Source organism: Schistocerca serialis, chromosome 9 (assembly GCF_023864345.2).
Source record: "Schistocerca serialis cubense isolate TAMUIC-IGC-003099 chromosome 9, iqSchSeri2.2, whole genome shotgun sequence".
Lineage (NCBI taxonomy): Eukaryota > Metazoa > Arthropoda > Insecta > Orthoptera > Acrididae > Schistocerca > Schistocerca serialis.
The window spans coordinates 138,051,127-138,073,011 of record NC_064646.1 but is presented as its reverse complement, the minus strand read 5'-3'; the positions used below and the strand labels follow the sequence as shown (position 1 = coordinate 138,073,011).

The window sequence follows — 21,885 nt, the reverse complement described above, 5'->3', positions numbered from 1 at the left end:
AGTTTTGTCAGGACTGGCTCTCCCACGGCCGTCAGTAGTTCCAATGGAATATTGTCTACTCCGGGGGCCTTGTTTCGACTCAGGTCTTTCAGTGCTCTGTCAAACTCTTCACGCAGTATCGTATCTCCCATTTCATCTTCATCTATATCCTCTTCCATTTCCATAATATTGTCCTCAAGTACATCGCCCTTGTATAGACCCTCTATATACTCCTTCCACCTTTCTGCTTTCCCTTCTTTGCTTAGCACTGGGTTTCCATCTGAGCTCTTGATATTCATACAAGTCGTTCTCTTATCTCCAAAGGTCTCTTTAATTTTCCTGTAGGCGGTATCTATCTTACCCCTAGTGAGATAGGCCTCTACATCCTTACATTTGTCCTCTAGCCATCCCTGCTTAGCCATTTTGCACTTCCTGTCGATCTCATTTTTGAGACGTTTGTATTCCTTTTTGCCTGTTTCACTTACTGCATTTTTATATTTTCTCCTTTCATCAATTAAATTCAATATTTCTTCTGTTACCCAAGGATTTCTACTAGCCCTCGTCCTTTTACCTACTTGATCCTCTGCTGCCTTCACTACTTCATCCCTCAAAGCTACCCATTCTTCTTCTACTGTATTTATTTCCCCCATTCCTGTCAATTGCTCCCTTATGCTCTCCCTGAATCTCTGTACAACCTCAGGTTCTTTTAGTTTATCCAGGTCCCATCTCCTTAAATTCTCACCTTTTTGCAGTTTATTCAGTTTTAATCTACAGGTCATAACGAATAGATTGTGGTCAGAGTCCACATCTGCCCCTGGAAATGTCTTACAATTTAAAACCTGGTTCCTAAATCTCTGTCTTACCATTATATAATCTATCTGATACCTTTTAGTATCTCCAGGGTTCTTCCATGTATACAACCTTCTTTCATGATTCTTAAACCAAGTGTTAGTTATGATTATGTTGTGCTCTGTGCAAAATTCTACCAGGCGGCTTCCTCTTTCATTTCTGTCCCCCAATCCATATTCACCTACTATGTTTCCTTCTCTCCCTTTTCCTACACTCGAATTCCAGTCACCCATGACTATTAAATTTTCGTCTCCCTTCACAATCTGAATAATTTCTTTTATTTCATCATACATTTCTTCAATTTCTTCGTCATCTGCAGAGCTAGTTGGCATATAAACTTGTACTACTGTAGTAGGTGTGGGCTTCGTATCTATCTTGGCCACAATAATGCGTTCACTATGCTGTTTGTAGTAGCTTACCCGCATTCCTATTTTCCTATTCATTATTAAACCTACTCCTGCATTCCCCCTATTTGATTTTGTGTTTATAACCCTGTAGTCACCTGACCAGAAGTCTTGTTCCTCCTGCCACCGAACTTCACTAATTCCCACTATATCTAACTTCAACCTATCCATTTCCCTTTTTAAATCACATAAAGTAGTCATTAACTTTCTTTTTCCTCCTTAAAAATACTTCATAATACATCTTCAACTGATAGGTGTATTAGAGAAAGTTACAAAGATCCAGTCCTTTTCTGCAATGTACTCACTCTTATTTACTAGAAATCATTGTGGCCAACACACATTCTACAGGTTTTGTGTTGGAAGAAAAGTAATACTAGCAAAGAGATTGGTTTGATAAACATGTTATTTCTGAATCGATTTGATACTGAATTACTAAAGCTCTAAGAAGTACTTGTGTAAATATTGACAATGTTTGTTCTCATCAGATACTCAATTTGGGGGCATTTGAAAATAACAAATTTGCTGTGACACTTTCAAGAAGCAGCTTTTAAGAATGCTCAAATAGTCACGGGTGTACTGCCGGTCCATAGTGTCCAATGGCCACAATATTCAGCGATCAGAGATGTCACCATTGTCAGGTATGCTGACGAATTGAGCTTCTGAGGGCGGTCGGTCGTCTTACATCCCCTCCCCCTGCGAGGTGTTTTCTCTGTGGCCCGCGGCCGCGTGACGGCGGTTGCTGAGATGCTGGTGTTGGCATCTGTGGTGGTGTCGGTGTAATTCCCTCGTCTGCCCTGGTCGCCCATTCGTTTTCTTAGTGTGTGTGGTTGTCCTTCCCCCCCCCCCCCCCCCCCCCCCCCCCCCCCCCCCCAATTAGTCATAACAAAAATGCATTGGATGGAGTTGGTGTACTATTGAATGTCTAGCCACAAGAGCTTGTTCACAATGTTCATATGTCAACACATTTTTAAGTCCAAAAGATCTGTTAACATTTGCCAAAACTCATGTTCCAGCAATACAAAAATTTTATATGATAAAATTCACACACACACACACACACACACACACACACACACACACACACACATATATATATATATATGACAAATGTCTGCTTGTGTCTGTGTATGTGCGGATGGATATGTGTGTGTGTGCGAGTGTATACCTGTCCTTTTTTCCCCCTAAGGTAAGTCTTTCCGCTCCCGGGATTGGAATGACTCCTTACCCTCTCCCTTAAAACCCATATCCTTTTGTCTTTCCTTCTCCTTCCCTCTTTCCTGACGAGGCAACCATTGGTTGCGAAAGCTAGAATTTTGTGTGTATGTTTGTGTTTGTTTGTGTGTCTATCGACCTGCCAGCGCTTTTGTTTGGTAAGTTTCATCATCTTTCTTTTTAGATATATATATATATATATATATATATATATATATATATATATATAAAAAAACAAAGATGATGTGACTTACCAAATGAAAGTGCTGGCAGGTCGACAGACACACAAACATACACACAAAATTCAAGCTTTCGCAACAAACTGTTGCCTCATCAGGAAAGAGGGAAGGAGAGGGAAAGACTAAAGGATATGGGTTTTAAGGGAGAGGGTAAGGAGTCATTCCAATCCCGGGAGCGGAAAGACTTACCTTAGGGGGGAAAAAAGGAAAAAAGGACGGGTATACACTCGCGCACACACACACACACATATCCATCCACACATATACAGACACAAGCAGATGTATTTAAAGACAAAGAGTTTGGGCAGAGATGTCAGTTGAGGCAGAAGTGCAGAGGCAAAGATGTTGTTGAATGACAGGTGAGGTACGAGTGGCGGCAACTTGAAATTAGCGGAGATTGAGGCCTGGTGGATAACGGGAAGAGAGGATATATTGAAGAGCAAGTTCCCATCTCCGGAGTTCGGATAGGTTGGTGTTAGTGGGAAGTATCCAGATAACCCGGACGGTGTAACACTTTGCCAAGATGTGCTGGCCGTGCACCAAGGCATGTTTAGCCACAGGGTGATCCTCATTACCAACAAACACTGTCTGCCTGTGTCCATTCATGCAAATGGTCAGTTTGTTGCTGGTCATTCCCACATAGAATGCGTCACAGTGTAGGCAGGTCAGTTGGTAGATCACGTGAGTGCTTTCACACGTGGCTCTGCCTTTGATCGTGTACACCTTCCGGGTTACAGGGCTGGAGTAGGTGGTGGTGGGAGGGTGCATGGGACAGGTTTTACACCGGGGCGGTTACAAGGGTAGGAGCCAGAGGGTAGGGAAGGTGGTTTGGGGATTTCATAGGGATGAACTAAGAGGTTACGAAGGTTCGGTGGACGACGGAAAGACACTCTTGGTGGAGTGGGGAGCATTTCATGAAGGATGGATCTCATTTCAGGGCAGGATTTGAGGAAGTCGTATCCCTGCTGGAGAGCCACATTCAGAATCTGATCCAGTCCCGGAAAGTATCCTGTCACAAGTGGGGCACTTTTGTGGTTCTTCTGTGGGAGGTTCTGGGTTTGAGAGGATGAGGAAGTGGCTCTGGTTATTTGCTTCTGTACCAGGTCGGGAGGGTAGTTGGGGGATGTGAAAGCTGTTGTCAGGTTGTTGGTGTAATGCTTCAGGGATTCCGGACTGGAGCAAATTCGTTTGCCACGAAGACCTAGGCTGTAGGGAAGGGACCGTTTGATGTGGAATGGGTGGCAGCTGTCGTAATGGACGTACTGTTGCTTGTTGGTGGGTTTGATGTGGACGGACGTGTGAAGTTGGCCATTGGACAGGTGGAGGTCAACATCAAGGAAAGTGGCATGGGATTTGGAGTAGGACCAGGTGAATCTGATGGAACCAAAGGAGTTGAGGTTGGAGAGGAAATTCTGGAGTTCTTCTTCACTGAGAGTCCAGATCATGAAGATGTCATCAATAAATCTGTACCAAACTTTGGGTTGGCAGGCCTGGGTAACCAAGAAGACTTCCTCTAAGCGACCCATGAATAGGTTGGCGTACGAAGGGGCCATCCTGGTACCCATGGCTGTTCCCTTTAATTGTTGGTATGTGTGGCCTTCAAAAGTGAAGAAGTTGTGGGTCAGGATGAAGCTGGCTAAGGTAATGAGGAAAGAGGTTTTAGGTAGGGTGGCCGGTGATCGGCGTGAAAGGAAGTGCTCCATCGCAGCGAGGCCCTGGACATGTGGATATTTGTGTATAAGGAAGTGGCATCAATGGTTACAAGGATGGTTTCTGGGGGTAACGGATTGGGTAAGGATTCCAGGCGTTCGAGAAAGTGGTTGGTGTCTTTGATGAAGGATGGGAGACTGCACGTAATGGGTTGAAGGTGTTGATCTACGTAGGCAGAGATACGTTCTGTGGGGGCTTGGTAACCAGCTACAATGGGGCGGCCGGGATGATTGGGTTTGTGAATTTTAGGGAGAAGGTAGAAGGTAGGGGTGCGGGGTGTCGGTGGGGTCAGGAGGTTGATGGAGTCAGGTGAAAGGTTTTGTAGGGGGCCTAAGGTTCTGAGGATTCCTTGAAGCTCCGCCTGGACATCAGGAATGGGATTACCTTGGCAAACTTTGTATGTGGTGTTGTCTGAAAGCTGACGCAGTCCCTCAGTCATATACTCCCGACGATCAAGTACCATGGTTATGAAACCCTTGTCCGCCGGAAGAATGACGATGGACCGGTCAGCCTTCAGATCACGGATGGCCTGGGCTTCAGCAGTGGTGATGTTGGGAGTAGGATTAAGGTTTTTGAAGAAGGATTGAGAGGCAAGGCTGGAAGTCAGAAATTCCTGGAAGGTTTGGAGAGGGTGATTTTGAGGAAGAGGAGGTGGGTCCCGCTGTGACGGAGGACGGAATGACTCCTTACCCTCTCCCTTAAAACCCACATCCTTTCGTCTCTCCCTCTCCTTCCCTCTTTCCTGATGAGGCAACAGTTTGTTGCGAAAGCTTGAATTTTGTGTGTATGTTTGTGTTTGTTTGTGTGTCTGTCGACCTGCCAGCACTTTCATTTGGTAAGTCACATCATCTTTGTTTTTAGATATATATTTCCTACGTGGAATGTTTCCCTCTATATATATATATATATATATATATATATATATATATATATATATATATATATATAAATGGTTCTATCATTCTGGGAAAAAGAGTGAATAGTTTTTTCAAACCACTAAATGAAAGCAAGCTGCTGATAAGCATGTCTCATCTTCTATTAAATTCATGCAAGTTCACTGCACTTCCAAGCAAGGTCTTAAAAAAAGACCTCTGTCACTGTAAAAGAAGAAATGTTAGCTGCGGCTGTCTGTGATGACAGAACATAAGTGGAGATGGAGAGTTCAGATTCATGAGACCAAGTGGATCTTCCTCACTTGATTCGTGGCCACTTCATACTAATATATGCTGTATCCTGTATGAAAATATTTTAGTGACTTTGCATATTCCTAACACAAGCACCAGTAGCTCATATACTTTTCGATTAGACACAATATTCTCTATTGATAACTTGCTTAAAAGAGTGAACACTTTTTGCAATGTCACCAGTGTGTTTTATGTCAGTTGCACACTTAATAATTTACGTTCTTTCTGTTTCAAATCGTTAAAACGGAGCAAACATCCTTCTGATTTTTTTTTTTATGTTGAAAAATATGATAATGAACAATATGTGAAACAAAAATTAAGATGATGAAACTTGTGATTATGGTGAAAAATCATGAAATTTACAAAAATCTTTAGGTAAGGCTAAAGGCTGTCATTACAGATGTGTAGTATTTGTAAGCATAATTCCAGCATTGTAATGGTTTTGTATCGTAGTTGATTTTTTTTTTTCCCCCGACAAAAGCCAGTTCAATAAAATTTATTTATAAATTAAGTTACAGTGTTTACAAACATACCCATTTTTCCTAAAGATGCTATTTTGCGAAAATGAACTGAATTTCAGAATTACCCCCATAACCACAGTTTTGATCCAAAAGTTAGGGAAAAATTATTTTAACCGTCTTTCATTATATACTTTGTGACAAGAAGACAACAAGATTTACTTATTTTGTTTGATTTCTAATGAAATTAATCTTACCTGTTTCATAATTATGGACTTACCACAGCTCCCTTAGACTCTCCAATGCATTGCAGCTTGGTGAAGTTAGAGGAGTGTTGTTTTCTTTTCATCTGTAAATGTTATGTTATGTTTTGGTTGGTAATTGTGAAATTTCAAATACTGATTATGAAGTGTTTTATGGAGTCATGGAAGTGACACATTCGTCTGAACATTCTGAAAATATAACCCTTAATTGTACATTGCCAGGTCTAGTACCGTCTCCTGATTAGTAGTTTTATTGTAATCATCCTGAATGCAGATCATTGTTACACAGTGCTACTAACATGTGTTTAATGTCCCTGTTGCTGAAACCTTGAACACCATTTACTTCTATATTCACTGTTGCGGATTCTTGTTGCTGTAAATCAGCTTTGTATCACTGAAGTCTGTTTCCCGTATGTTAAAACTGCACTTAGAACATTGGGCATGAAAATACTATGGATCTTTTTCCATTTCCCAAAAATGATGTAATAAATATTTTCTCTTAAATATGTGTTCCTTTTCAACCGAACAATAATGTTCACGCCTGAAATAAGAGAACACTACCATTACCAATACACAATTCTGTTAAGGTGCAGTACACTGATGGTCAGTATGCAATGGAGTCAGATGTTGAGGAACAGTGAAGGGCCCATAGTTTTGAAATGACTAATATGCTAGTCCTAGAGATATTCAGCACAAAAATGGAATTGTCATTTTGGCTGAAAACACACCAATATAACATCTACCATGTATTCTTTGATTGAAGATAGTCACAGCTGCCATTCATATGGTAGGACAAATTGCTAGGAAAATAAAATTTTGTATCAGATTTCTGTTGATTCCTTTCATCAGTGAATATTCTGTCAACATTATTTTAGTATACTGCGGAATCATTGCATTTCCAGTTATGCATATACTCAATGGGCATGTGTATTACTTTCAGGTTGGACATACAAAAAGATTTGCATGTTAGGAACCTTTAAGTTTGCTAAAAGAACAGTAATTTGTAGGAACGTAAAAAGAAAAAACTATATGCAGTAACTGCACTTCATGTTACTCTTTTACAGTTATTGTGTCTAATTAGGTTGTATTTTGTTTGTTTCAGTGATCCTGTATGTCTGACAATTAAGGACAATTGTTCAGTGCGAAGAGATGAAACATCTTTGGCTGCGGCACGAGTAGAGGAAATTAAAGTGTGTTCTGATGAAAATAAGGCTACCACTACCACAAAACAACAGGTTACCACGTTTCCAACATGCTACACAGCAAAACTTGAGAATTTTTGTCCGGATTGGCAGCAGACTGTAACGAACAGCTCTTTAAATAATGCCGATAATGATACTGTTTTGGAGGGAAGTAGGGTGGAACCACTCCAGAAAAGTAAGAGGAATCAATTGAATGACACAGAAGCTGTTACTTCACTTTTAACTTGCCCGAATATGAGAGACCATTCAAATGAGAATGTACCATTTGCTTCAAATTTGTTGCAACAGAAATGGTGGGCAAGGCAGTCTGAGGATATGAGTACAGTCCTTTCATCTCACAGGAGCAGATGGGGTAAACATAGTATCAAGAATATGAGTTCACCAGTTACTGTTGAGCATAAGAGGAAACGGAGTCATTCAGATGACAGAACACTGGTTTTATCACGTTTAATGCAAAAGAAAAGTTTTAAACCCCAACCTAATGATATTCTCTCAGATGCAGGTCCCCCATCACCAGAGAAGAGCTCTAGGAAGCTATGCAGTGATGCAGACACACTTAAGTTACCTTCATGTTCAGTCCAAGAAGTCTGTAAGAAGAATTCTGATGATACAGTTACTACATTCACATCCAAAGAGAAGAGGATAAGGAGCCAGTCATATGATAGGAAAAGAGTCACAACAAATTTTGCCCAACAGGAAAAGTGTAATGGAGATGCTGGTGATGAACCTACAATGAACGTTTCTCAAACACAGACCAGAAATTCTAAGAGGCACATAGACAGTGAACAGTCATTTGCTTCAGCATCATCATCATCTCAACAACAGAAGCGGAGGCGAAACCTATCAGAAGACACAAATGGTACATCATCTGTGAATCAGGAAAGTAGTACTAAATGTCAGATTGATGAAAGATTAGTTGCCACTACAAAAGATGGGAAGAGAAGTTGGAGCAAAGAGTCTGTTCTCAGGCAATCGGTTGCTTCATTTCCAAATCAACTTAGAGGGAGGAGAAGCCAGTCTGATAACAGAAAGGTAATCACATCATCTGTTATTCTTAAGAGGACTCGCAGAAGCAAGTCTGTTGATGCATGCAGAGATATTTCTGCTTTGAACAAGGACAATAGCTCCAAGATTGATGCTGATGACAGGCAGTTACTAGCTACTTCTACAACTCCACAGAAGAGGAGGAAAAGGAGGAGGAGGAGCCAGTCACATGACACCTTATGTTCCTCAGCCTTGCAGGCAGCAACATCTCTAAATCACACCAGCAATGACCAATTAATTATTTCTCCTCATGTTAACCATAAGGGCATTAGGAGGAGTAAGTCTCTTGATGGGAAGACATTCACGTCATCAGTAATGCAACGTAGGGATTATAGGCGACACTCTGTTGCTTCACAATCTCTTGTTATGCCTGTAACACAACGAAATAATTGGGAACAGGCCATTGACCGGCAAACAAACGTATCATTTCCATACCAACAGCACAGTTTGGGAAACGAGTCTGATAACAGACATGCAGTTACCTCATCGCGAGTGAAGGTAAGAAAATACAATGAGTACATGTGTATACTAATGGAAAGTTCTGGCAGAATGTAAACAACTTGAGAACAAAGGTAACAACTCACCGAATAGTAGAGGTGTTGTTTCATTGATAGGAATGTAAACAAGACTGAAAAGTTACTAACTTTTGGCTGAATCCTTTTCTTGTGCTAGAGTACGTATACACACATAAGCGTGTGCATGTACCCCCACCCCCCATGCAACTGCTCGTCTGCAGGTTGACTGAAATGAGGAGTTTTATTGGGTAGAGTGGGAGGCTAGAGAAAGGAGGGTTGGAGGTTTGAGGAAGGATGACAGATAATTTGGGGGAGGCGACAGATGTATTGGATAAGAATAGGTATGTGGCAGGTGCACATGATACGATAGGAATGTGACACATGAGAACCAACACCTGTGAGTTTGTATAACACACATTGCTGATGCTCTGGAGAAGTGGAGTGGGAAGGAGAGCCGGGGGTGAAAGTACAGGAGGAGATATTGTGAGGAAGAGGTTGAGGGGGTGGGCTTGGTGAAATTAAGGTGCTGAGGCAGTGCAGAGGTGAACATGAGCCGGAGGCTAGTGGAGTTTGTGGGCAGGAAGATTACAAGAATAAAGGTTGCATTGCAAGGACAACTGCTGTCTATGTAATTCAGAGAAGCAGGTGTTGAAGAAAGTTTCCATATAGTATGCGTTGTGAAGCAGCCATTGAAATTGAGGACATTGTCCTCAGCAGCTTGTTCTACTGCTGGGTGAACTCAATTCTGAGTCACAGTGTGGCAGTGGCCAGTTGTTCAGGTGGACATGCACATACATTGTGCTGTGGAGAAATTTCAGCAAAGCTGATATGACATGGCTGCTTTAACAGGTGGCCCAGCCTCTGATGGAATGGGGTAAGCCTGTGATGGTAATTGAGTAGGATATACTGGGTGTATGAATTGGATAGGTTTTGCATCTAGATCCTCCACAGCGAAATGACTCGTATGGCAAGGGTCTGGAAGTGGGAATGTGATAGGGATGGTCAAGTATGTTTTGTAGATCGGATAGATGATGGAACCCACTTTCATCCTAAAGCCAGCAAGTTTTCAGTCTTGTGTATGGGCCCGTCAGTGACTCGGTGCCTCCACTATTCCATATGTTGTTACATTTACTTTTTAAGTTAGCAAATAAATTTGTGTTGTTTGATATCCCATCATTATTTTTATGCCGTGACTGTTAGCAATACAGCATTTTACAATATCCCTTGCTATTTGTAAGAGAACTAGTGTATCATTTAAAAAGAAGTTGAAGCACAGTTTTTTTTTTTTTTACTTAAAGTGTTATTACATTGCATTGTTGTAATTACATTTGCTCCACTTTCCAAGTGAGATAAAATTTTTGGATTTGATAAAGTTAGTTTCAAACACACTGTCCTTCCTTTTACAGTGTGACACAGTCAGTGTGTTAATAGCCATTACAGGTTTTCTGTCTGTAAATTTGTGCACTACATGGTTCATGAATTAGTAGTGTTCTTTGTATCATTTATAAACATCATTATTCATTTTAATTGAGATCCTAAAGTGTAAAAGACAGTGATAGACCATGTGAGATGATGAATTTTTGATATCTCATACATCAGGCAGATGCTTCATATATGTTTCCGGGAGAGTCCAAAAGGTTTATAATAAAGAAATATGCACCATTGTGTAGAATGATTTGAGAGGTTTTTCGAAAATTCTTAAAATACACACTGCGCGTCAGTAAAAATGAACCATCCAGAATGGAAGAAGGTAATGAAACTTCGCAATTTGAGAGAGTACGTGAAGTTTGATATCTCAAAATCAAGCCAAATTTGCAAAGAAACTGGCAGGTGAGCCCACTTGTCAGTATGACATTGCACCCACCCCATTTGTCCTTGATGGATGCACCAATTGGGTTAGGAAGGGTGTCTTAAGCTGTTGTATTCTCTCCAAAGGAAGCTGGCCCACAACTGTAGCAACTGGTCCTTTATATCCCGGATACTGCCATTGAGACGAACTTTACATGCATGTTGGTCCCATACTTGTTGTATCTGTGAGAGATCTGAGGAACTTGCTGGCCACGAGAGTACCTCAACACCACAGACAGTTCATAGATGTGTGTGCCATGTGTGGCGAACAGTGTCCTATTGTAAAATAGTTCTATGGTTCTTCCACATGAGAGGGAGCACAAGAACACAGTATGTCTGTGACATACTGTTGAGCTGCCAGAGTACCTTAATCACCATCATCCATGACCTAAAGTCGTACTCGATGGCTCCAAACACAATGATGCCAGCAGTAACAGCGGTGTGCCTCTCCAAAACTTCAGAAGAATGGGGCATCACCCCAGGATGCTGCCATACTTACCCCCTTCAGGGGGCTCTTCTTTGGTTTATGATTTTGGACACCCGTCCCCCCCCCCCCCCCCCCCCCCCCCCATCATTCCGGCACTTAATACAACTTTTCACCCTAACTTCGTGATCCCCATTGTTGTGTTTGACCTACCATACCTCTTCCAAATTTTATAGAATTTCAGATCGTTTGGGGTAGGTCACCCAATGCACTGTACATTCTGCATTTTGTGTCTTTCTTTCTTGGTACCCTTCCTTTCCAGTAAAAAATAATACAACCAAAACTATAGCCATCAAGTTCGGGTGGGTTGGGGGGGGGGGGGGTCGGGTCGGGTCGGGTCGGGTCGGGTCATCAGGTACCTGCGTGGGGGGGGGGGGGAAGTTGGCAAGTATTTTGACTCAAGAAAGGAAACAGAAATTTGGAAGTTTTCCTTCTTTTTTTCTTGATGTAATTGTCTTGGGTGTATTAATATTTCTAAATGGTCCTTCATATAAAGCATCAAATTATATAATTCCAAAAGCTAGTAAAATAAAGAATGAAAAAGGTATTGGTGCATGACCAGATTTCTACTGCGGGCATCCATTGCAAGATGATATGCTAAATGTTGCTCTGGAATATTACCTTAGTGAGGGCAAAAATTACAGCAGACAAAGTCTTAATCACACTGATGTTATCTCTGTTAAAGAAAACGGTGAAAAAGTTAAAGTGAAAAGATATGACAAGATCAGTAAGAGAAGCATATATCTTAATGAAAAGGAGAACCCAAATTTAAAAATTGGTCCCTTAGAATTTTATTCCATATTTTGTTGAAAATTATTTGTTTGACAATTAGTAGTGTCGCAGGGAAGAATTTCACAATAAGTAGTGTCACAGGGAAGAACTGCACAGAGGTGGACCTGATGATTTGTCTCTGTGTCAAGAGCTGCAAGACACATGTTGGTTGCAAGAGTGTGCAGTGTATCCTTGTGCTGTTGAAGCATTACACATTCCGGATACTGACAATTATGTAATCTATTCATTGTGCGAAGGAGGAGAGCTGGTGAAGAAGACAGTGGAACTAGGGAAGTTTGTTACAGAGGTTAGGCATTGGATCATGAAAGGAGTAGCTCATCATTATTTCTGCAGAATTGGGATACAGACCATAGCAGGAGTAAAATCTGCCACATCCCACATACTAACACAGTTCTTCATTTCGACTTTGCCGAGAACTGGTATTTCTCTTTGCAGAATGAAGTTCATAGTGACCACTGGCATTCATCACAAGTGTCGATATTGACATGTGTTGCTCACTTCCTTGGAACATAACACTATTTTTCTATCATCATTGATGACGTCAATCATGACAGTGCACATGCATGCTACGAGCATGATAATTAATGACATAGCATCTAGAGGCCATACATTTCGTAACCATGTGTATGTGACAGATGGTGCAGCATGTCATTTTACAAACTACTTTTATCTTTATGGGCTTGGAAAATACTGTACAGAATTAAGAAAAAAATGTGTATTGTCAGCAACAGCTCATGGAAAAAGTGTGTGTGGTGGTTTGGAGATCCCTGTAAACATCTTGCGACAGAATTTAATCTCCAACATGAAACTGTTGTGCTGTAGGAGATGATATTATATTTGTACTGACCATTTCAAAATTACTACGAAACATTTAAAAAAGAGAAAAGTTTGGTCTGCTCTGAAGCCAGTGGCAGGAATTCTGTCTAGTCACTGCTGGGTTACATTCCAGAGTGGCATATACATTGCAACAACAGTTTTCCACGAAATGCATCCTGTTTCTTTGTGTGAAATGCAGAGATCTTTGTTCTTAGCAACTTCATTTCTTGTGTGTATTACTATCAGTGGCGGGTGGGACAGATAATTTTGCTGCATGAGCTGCAAGATGTAACCATTATGATACCTTATGGTCCAGCAAATTCTTTGAAATGGCCATCATTAGCAGGTCAGTGTGCAACTCCCATTTCCCAAGTACTGTCTTCTGATCATCCTTGTCCATGTGCGAATCCAACTCGGCTATCGTATTTACTCGAATTTAAACCACACTCGAATCTAAGCCGCACCTGAAAAATGAGACTCGAAACTAAGGAAAAAAAAATTTCCCGAATCTAAGCCGCACCTGAAATTTGAGACTCGAAACTCAAGGGGAGAGAAGTTTTAGGCCGCACCTCCAAAGCGAAACAAAGTTGGTCCATTGTAATATGAGACACAGTTTAGGTCGAATGAATGACAATACAGCTACAGTAGTTTGGTTCGAGCAGTAAGTTTAGCAGTTAAGCTTTACCAGGTAACCATTGCTATGCCTCAGGCACTCCGTCCGTATTTGTACGGGTATCCTTCATTTTTCACGTGTTTAGTCTGGTTTGAATTGATTGCTTATTTTTCTTTGATCTGATAAGTGCTGTTCTCTTTGTTATAGGTGTTTACGTCACTCCGAGCTGAAAATGCATTATTGTACTGTGTCATGCATTGTTTGTCGCATTCTGATAATGAATGTTTGCGACCTGTCGCCGCTCGCGGCATGGTTTGCTTTTGTGCGTGCTACTGCCGCTTACAATAAAAAAAAAAAAAAAAAAAAGAGGAATTGTCTCAGTAGCGAAACAATGGCAAGAGACTGCTATTTGTTGTTATTTACACTGCTGCTTTCTTTGTTAATGATCAACAAGAACCAAGTAATAAACTGCGTATGATAGAATATGTTCTGAACGAGAGTTTAGCAAAAATTTTTCTCCATTTGAAAATCTTTGCAGACGCCTCTTTAGTACATTACTTTCTTCACAGAAATTAGTCATCTTAGATTCAAAAATCTAGTCAATTGCCGTGCTTCATTTCTGACTGTATCCCTATTAGGCATAAGAATAATACGAATATAAACATGATATGATATGTGTATACTTCCACGTTTTCTGTTGTCTTACTCTAGTTTCGTAGTTTATTAGCCAGACAGGATTTAAATGAGATAGCAGCAAACACGAAAGAATACATGGCAAAATGTTTATATTCGTATTATTCTTATGGTGAAGACAATACTGCATGTGATTCACAAAAGTTTCCACTAGCAACCATCTCTTCTCACAGGTAGGAAAAAATTCAGAATGTAGAATTGGCCATACTGACAAACATCACAAACAGTCTTGCCAGTCGGACTTTCGTAGTACATTGAAAAGCTGCTACATTCGAAGATGAACAATACGGAATTTGTATTTACTTCGTTGGATAATGTATGAAAATGAAAATGCAGTGGTCGAAATTCGGGGCGGAGAAAAAAGCTCGTCTTCCGCCCCTTATTTTTTTTTTTTTTTTTTTAAAATATACTGACGCAGAGGTTTTGGCGCCAGTATTTATCTTTGTGCCTGCAAAGCATGCCTGTGTAGCGCTACATATATTCGACGGCAGAAGTTAGTTGTGGTGGCACCTACCAACATATTTCAGAACTTCCGCTTACTTTGCACTCGATTCTAAGCCGCAGGCGGTTTTTTGGATTACAAAAACTGGAAAAAAGTGCGGCTTAGATTCGAGTAAATACGGTATACATGTTCAACGAGGAGCAGATGGAAAAAAAAAAGAATTCATTTAAACAGTACTGTGTTGTTAGAACGTAAGCAGTTTTAATTCATGGAATATCATAAAGGAGTAAAATCATGACAGAAGACAATACAAATTTGTGAATAATAGCAGAAACAGAAAAATATATATACAAAGCTGTTTTATATATCTAATTTTTTTTAATAAAATTCTTGAACAAAATGAACAGTTGTTTTCCCACCCACTTATGAGACTGTAAATAATTCTTTTGACTAAGATATACCAATTTTGCATTACATTCACTCAACATCAGCAATCAGTTTAAATTTTTAAGTGTCCAGGACTTTTTTTACCTTGAGAGTAGTTATTTCTGACGTAAAAATTTCTCAGATCCATAAGTACTATAACCAACTAACATACCATGCAATTTTTAGAATATTCAGGATGGGGGTTTTAGAGAAAATAATTTATTAAAGAATCGAAAAAATTTCATATTCTTCCATGTAAATGTAAAAATGTTTTAACAGTCTAAGAATTTCAAGCATTAATGTCATGGCTGACAGTTAGCAGTCCTTCCACTTTATCATTCTGCAAGACAGTTAACATTCTGTGACTATTCATATTTTCAAAACTTGATTTTGAAGTTAACGAAGTTAAATTTTCATAGTTGAATTTTCCAAATTAAAAATGAGAAAAAGCTCGGAAGTGTGCTTGTGTTAATCATGTCTGACAGTATTGTGAACAAGGTTTTTATTGAAAAGAGTTCAAATCTCAGTTGCTTGCAGCTTTTTATTACAATTTTTTTATTTTCCCTTTTGTTATAATATATCCACAAATACTCTTACGTAGAGAGGTCTATAATGTTTAACAAATCACCAGAAAATCGAAATATTTCAGTTTTTGAGAGGTGTCTTGAGAAACTTTTAACATACATTTTATTCAGAAAACTTTGAAATAATGTGTGATATTCACTCATGACCTATATGCTTTGAGATGAACTCACCGTGCGTACTAATCATTTGTCACATACAAAAATTGACTGATGGCGTATATGCTTTACACCAGTTAATCAATTGGGAGGGAGATAATACTTGATTATGTTGTGCTTCCACAATTATTAATGTGAATGTTAGAAAGCCACTTTAACTTTTTTTATTTGATGTGTGTTTATTAAGCCACTGGTTTCATTCTGTAGGGAGTTCCTCAGATGACAAATTAGCACAAATGTGGTAGTGTCACAAATTTAAATGCTAAATTTCCCGATAAAATGTTAAACAGCACATGCTGAAATACAACAGATATAATGTTTCACTTTGATGGCTCTGCTTGGTACTTCTTGTATTCCAGTATGTGCCTTCCAACATTTTATTGGGTAATTAAGCATTGTTAATTATGACACCTACACTTTTCTGCCACTTTATCTCTGCCGAACACACATACTTAATGACTTGTACATCCACACAGCAACCTGGTTCTCTTTCCCTTGCCAGTGCTTTGCTGATTCTGCGTCAACAATCCATCTCTATTGAAGTGAATTACTGTCAACAGAAATGATTGTTCTTGTTTTATTATATATACTCATATTTGTATAGAACAATGTGTGTGCGCACACACACACACACACACACACACACACACACACACACACAGTTGTTCCACAGATACGAATTGAGCAACAGTAAATTAAAAGTTAATGGAAAATGCGTAATAATGTTTACATTATCCATGTCAATTGTTATCTGCCATAGTTTAGTACAATTTTTAAATGATATACTGAAGAGTGCTTCATTGGTACTCATTAATTTCATTTTAACAATAGTTTTATGAACCAGCTTGCAAAGCAAGTGCAGTTGAGATACAGTTAGCAATACAAATAGCAGTAAAATAAAATGTATTTCCATATGTTCTCTTTCGAATGCCATCATGAAATTGGGCACATATATTACGGGGTAGTGTATGATTAACATACTTTTTTTCCAAAACAAACAAAATACCTGATCATGAAATTTTCAAAATTTGCAGGTGGTTTGGTTTGGGAAAAATTAGCATTTTACTGAAATTGGTCAAACGGCACATATTTATAAAGCCTGTAATAAACAGAATAAAGTGGTACAAATTTGACATCTGTATGTCAAATAATTTCGTCATGTGGCTATTTTAAAATCCCACACTTGAACAATTCAAAAATGAAATGTTCAGAAAACCTTCATAATTTTGGATTTCCTTATTTTGATAGGCAGAATAAACTGGCAAAAAATTACAAAATGCTATATCATCAAGGTTTCTATTTATTTTTTATTGGTGGATTTCACATGGAATGACTTAGGAAGTGTAATTTAAGACTTCAGATTCTCATGTTGTCTTGGGTTTTCAGTCACGTTAAGTGGTTAAAACACCACGAGCTTTCAACTGGGCATCCCTTGGTCATTGTCAAGTGTAATGATAGCTTCTAGGCTCCTGGTATGCCCCTATGTACTCCAGCTTTCCAGCTGTGATGTCACTGCTGCTAGTGGAATTACCATATGTGACCATACATTGGCTCCACATTCAGTTTGCCTGCTTCAGCCTCATAATTCCTGGATCTCATGCCACCCTGAGCTGTAAGGCACACTCTCTCTGATGAGTGTTAGCAGTGATTTTTATTTAAAAATCCTGTAACTACACAGCACCAGAAGCCGTTAGTGCAAACTGTGACACAGCTTTTGTCATATTTGATCTGTATAGCATTACTAACTAAAACTATTTGGGGTAGTGTAGGCAATAAAGCTTCCCATACTCCTTCCATTATTGTACAGTGAACACTGTTTGTCGGACAAAAGATTGGTCATACTCGCAAGTTATCTTGTAGAACTCAGGTGTTCCAAGGCTTGTCATATCTCTAACTGGTTTAAGCAAATGCCACGTTTTTTACGAAGGCTCGAAAATGGACTTGATTTTGTGTCTCTTCAGCACGTGACTGTCTTGCATGACACGGAGCCGCAGAACAGCTAGAAAACAAGGTTGGTTTTTTTCCTGCCCTTGTGCATACTTCTGTGGCAGATGGTAATAGCTGAAGCACTGTGTAAAAACAGTGGTACATCGTTACAGAACGTAACAGATGCAGGTAATCTGCGCTTATGACCTGAGCCATCTACGCAAGGTCTTCAGGCAATAGTTCAGCACATACCAAACAAATGAAGTGATCTCGAAGAAGAATCACAATTTTTGTCATTGTATGGCTCCCTATTGGCCAAGATAAGAAGTCTGGTAAAAAGCCACCAAATCAAGTTGATTCTTAAGCCTCCAACTAAAATCCAGTAATTGCTGAGATCACTTATGGCTGTGGTACGTCTTGGAACACAGGATGTCTAAAAGACACCATCCGGGGTGGCTCTTACGTCGGACAAACTCTGCACACTTAGAACAGTGCAAGAAGGTAACATTCGTTTTAACGGTGGGCTATAGAAAAGGTCATGGATCAATTTTGAGATGACCTCTGTTGTAGCTCACGCTAACAGCTTCTGGAACTATGTAATCAAAGAAGCCATTGAAATATCATCAGATGCCACCCTAAATAGAGATAGCAGCCTGTAGCTCAGCATGACAGGGGATCAGGTAGTCATCATGTTGAAAGATTAGTCAACATGTGTCTGTATACACAGTGAAGCTGCAAGCACCAGTGATGTCACAACCAGCAGATAGAGTATAATGTAAGGGCATACCAGCAGCCCCTCTGTATTCATTCTGCTTGATAATGACCAAAGTGTGCTCAGTCAAAATTTTGTGGATTTTTAACCACCGGACATAGCTGGAAAACCAAGAAATTTTTATTAACGAAATTCAGTTCACCTGTGGAAGATGTCACAAAACACTCATTTGACTAAATCTTATGCTTTGGTAATCACTCAAAGACCCTTCCCTGTTTGAATCAATAGAAGAGATAGGGGAAAATCCAGCAAAATGTGGCACATTTCGGTCACAGGATCATTCAATAGGTATGAGAGCATTAGAGGCTCTCGAAAAACTCTGTGGCAGATGCTACAAGAAATCTATGTATTACAGGGAGGTTTGGTGTTGAAATTATGAGTACAGAACTATACAGAGTGGTACAGCTTTGTTGGAAAAAGCTACGAGACCCTCAACCCCCACCCTGCCATCTAAACCCGTATCTGCCACTTCCCTTTCCCTTTATACTGCCTTACCTTCCACTGCCTTACCTTCCAGCATACTCTGACTCTTCCCCTCCTACACGGTCATCCCTTCTCCAATGCCCTCTACCTTTCTTTCTTCGCTCACTCTTCCTTCCTCCTCCACTCTGTCTTCCCCTCCCTCATAGATCCCTTCTCCCAATCTGTCCTGTATCCCCATTCCCTACTCCTTGCCCCCTCCCTACTTTCTCTTTCCTCCCTAACTTGGTGGTTGTCTCATAATCACCAATAGTTAAATGTCATTCAGTTGAAATGTGTGCTCTTTATGATTCATATGAATCACATTACAAATGTCATCCATTTTTTTTTTCTTTCAGTCTGGATTGAGTTGCTCAAGAAATGGGCACAATTGTGGGAAGCGCTGGGGAAAGAGAAGAAAAATGACCTCCACACATGTTGGACAACTACGCCGAAATGCAGCTGTGACTCGTAGAAGGCCTTCTGCTTCTCTGATGGTCACATCAAGTAGGTCAGTGTGGCCACAGAATTCATCATCAGACTCTCATAAAGCAACTGTTGGTTCTGTCAGAGAACCAGGGAGAATTCTGCGTTCTGTAACGGCAGCTGTTATTGCGGAATCGCTTCCAATTGCCAAAAAATTGCGATCTTCTTCTTGTCAAGCACAGCCAAAATGTCACTATGGGTGTGGCTTGACATGGAGAAAGGTCTGTGACCACTGTTTTACAAAACGAAGTAATGTGCATAGCAGGAATGTACCTAGTGTATGTAGATACCATTTTAAGTGACATAGGAGGTGGGTTAGTGTATGTAAAACCAGTAGTCCAAAGTATATAAAAGGAACATGGACATTTTGGTGAAACACGAAAGTGAAGGAAGCAGAGAAAAATACCTTGTAGTCAGCCCACAAAAAACATTTAAGGGAGTCTCCAAATGACATGAATTTCCTAAAACAAAAATACTACTGCATTTGTGCATCAGTTATGTATATTTACAATTAAATTTATGTGCCTACATGTTGCCAGATATTACTCTTCTACTCTTGAACATTTATGTATGAGAGATTTTGAATCGGTGAATAATGGAGCATATTTGATGACCTTTCTCACCTTTGTTCTTGGTATGTATTTCCATAACTGTACAAATATTGCTATATACCAGTTGATATTAAGAAATATATGTGTATAAAACATCTGATATTTTTAGATTTTTGTGAATTTTCATTGCACTGATAGTACCAGATATTGAACTATTTTGATTAAAAAATTGTACCAGCATACATAGTCTCAGTTTAGTGTGTGTGTGTGTGTGTGTGTGTGTGTGTGTGCGTGTGTGTGTGTGTGTGTGTGTGTGGGCGCGCAGGCAGGGTGGGTGCACACACGCAGTTTGAGCCATAAGTGGTTCCATATGTTGTAGTACTGATCATTTCACTTTTTCCTCAAGCCTTTCACCAGATAATAAGCTGTACTATACTGAAATGAGACAGTTTTAACTAGACAAATCAACAGTTGCTTCGTGTAATGAGATATAAATTGGCTGCGACTGTTCACTGAAAGACATACACAAGGTGGTACAAATAGTTACTGAAGTATGTAATTACAATTTTAATTTATACTGATGAATTATATTCTTTATATTTATGACCAATGAATTATATTCTGTATATTTATGACCAATGCCTTAGGAAGTTTTGTGTGTATGGTATTACGTACGTGTGTATATAAATAAAACATAATGTATTTTTGCTGTTTGTAGAACAACTTACCAGTATGTCTAGCTACCAAAAATGATACAGTTTTTATTACTACTTTCTTTCAGAATTGTGATATTTGTCAGTGATTTTAGCTTGTAAATATGTAGAAATATAGGTTGGTGAATGTTTTAAATTCTGCAGTGATTTTTTTTTTTTAAAAATCGGAGTATACATACTAGATAGACCAAATTTAATTTAATCTGAATAATGTACTGGTGGTTTTTATAGTTTCTGAAAATACTTGCAGACAAATTATTTACCAGTGAACTGTGAGAAATAGACTGATTGTGTAATGAAGTAATTCAGCAATTACTGTTAAGGTAAATTTTCTGATGTGACTGTCCTGCCAGTTCTGTATATTTTGGCTTCATAATATTTATGATTTTCAAATAGGCTGTGAACACTTATGTCAAGTATTTATATGATATCATACTTCATTCGTTTGTTCCTTTCTGCTGAAACAGCAGCAGTTACATTGAAGCTGAGCCAAATGGTTAAGTAACATGCATGTTCCATTAAAAAATCTATTCGAATTTTGTTCTTTGTGAATGCACAGAAAATTGCAATTACTCATATTTTAAAAAGTGACTGAATGTTTCAGAGAGAACCTTATGTTAGACATGAAATGTCTTCTTTTCTCGTAAAAGATTATTGTGCATTATAAAATCTACAGTATAGTGTGCACTGGTGCTGTTCTCCAGATACTGTGTTAACTATTGCATTTTCCTGTGGGTGGGAGAATTTAATATTTGAAAACTGCCAATTTTCTCCTTGAAAAAATACTGTAAATAAATGTAATGTGTACATTTACAAATGAAAAAAAATTGAAAAAAAAAAATATGGACTGAACTACTTAAATCAGTTATTTGCCCGTACAGTTACTATACAACTTCCTAGATTTTTCAGTAATGCTAACACACAAAAGCAGAATTTACCTGTTAATTCCAAGCAGTATTGGTTAATTAGTTTGTGTTTGGGAGATGCACATTATACATTCAGTACATTTTCAAGAATGCCACATCGGTTCTATGTGGAAGCTTAATACAGACAGACTGAATACTT

General features: G+C 39.3%; 1 protein-coding gene across 1 annotated transcript in view; it reads left to right on the top strand.

The window, feature by feature from the left end:
* Positions 1–21,671, top strand: part of LOC126418635 (uncharacterized) — a 106,309-nt gene extending 84,638 nt beyond the window's left edge. The window contains exons 7-8 of the mRNA XM_050085488.1: positions 7,401–9,042; positions 19,430–21,671. Of these exons, the coding sequence (XP_049941445.1) occupies positions 7,401–9,042; positions 19,430–19,858 (2,071 nt within the window). The 3' untranslated portion in view covers positions 19,859–21,671. The remainder of the gene's footprint in view (positions 1–7,400; positions 9,043–19,429) is intronic.
* The last annotated feature ends 214 nt before the right edge of the window (positions 21,672–21,885 follow it).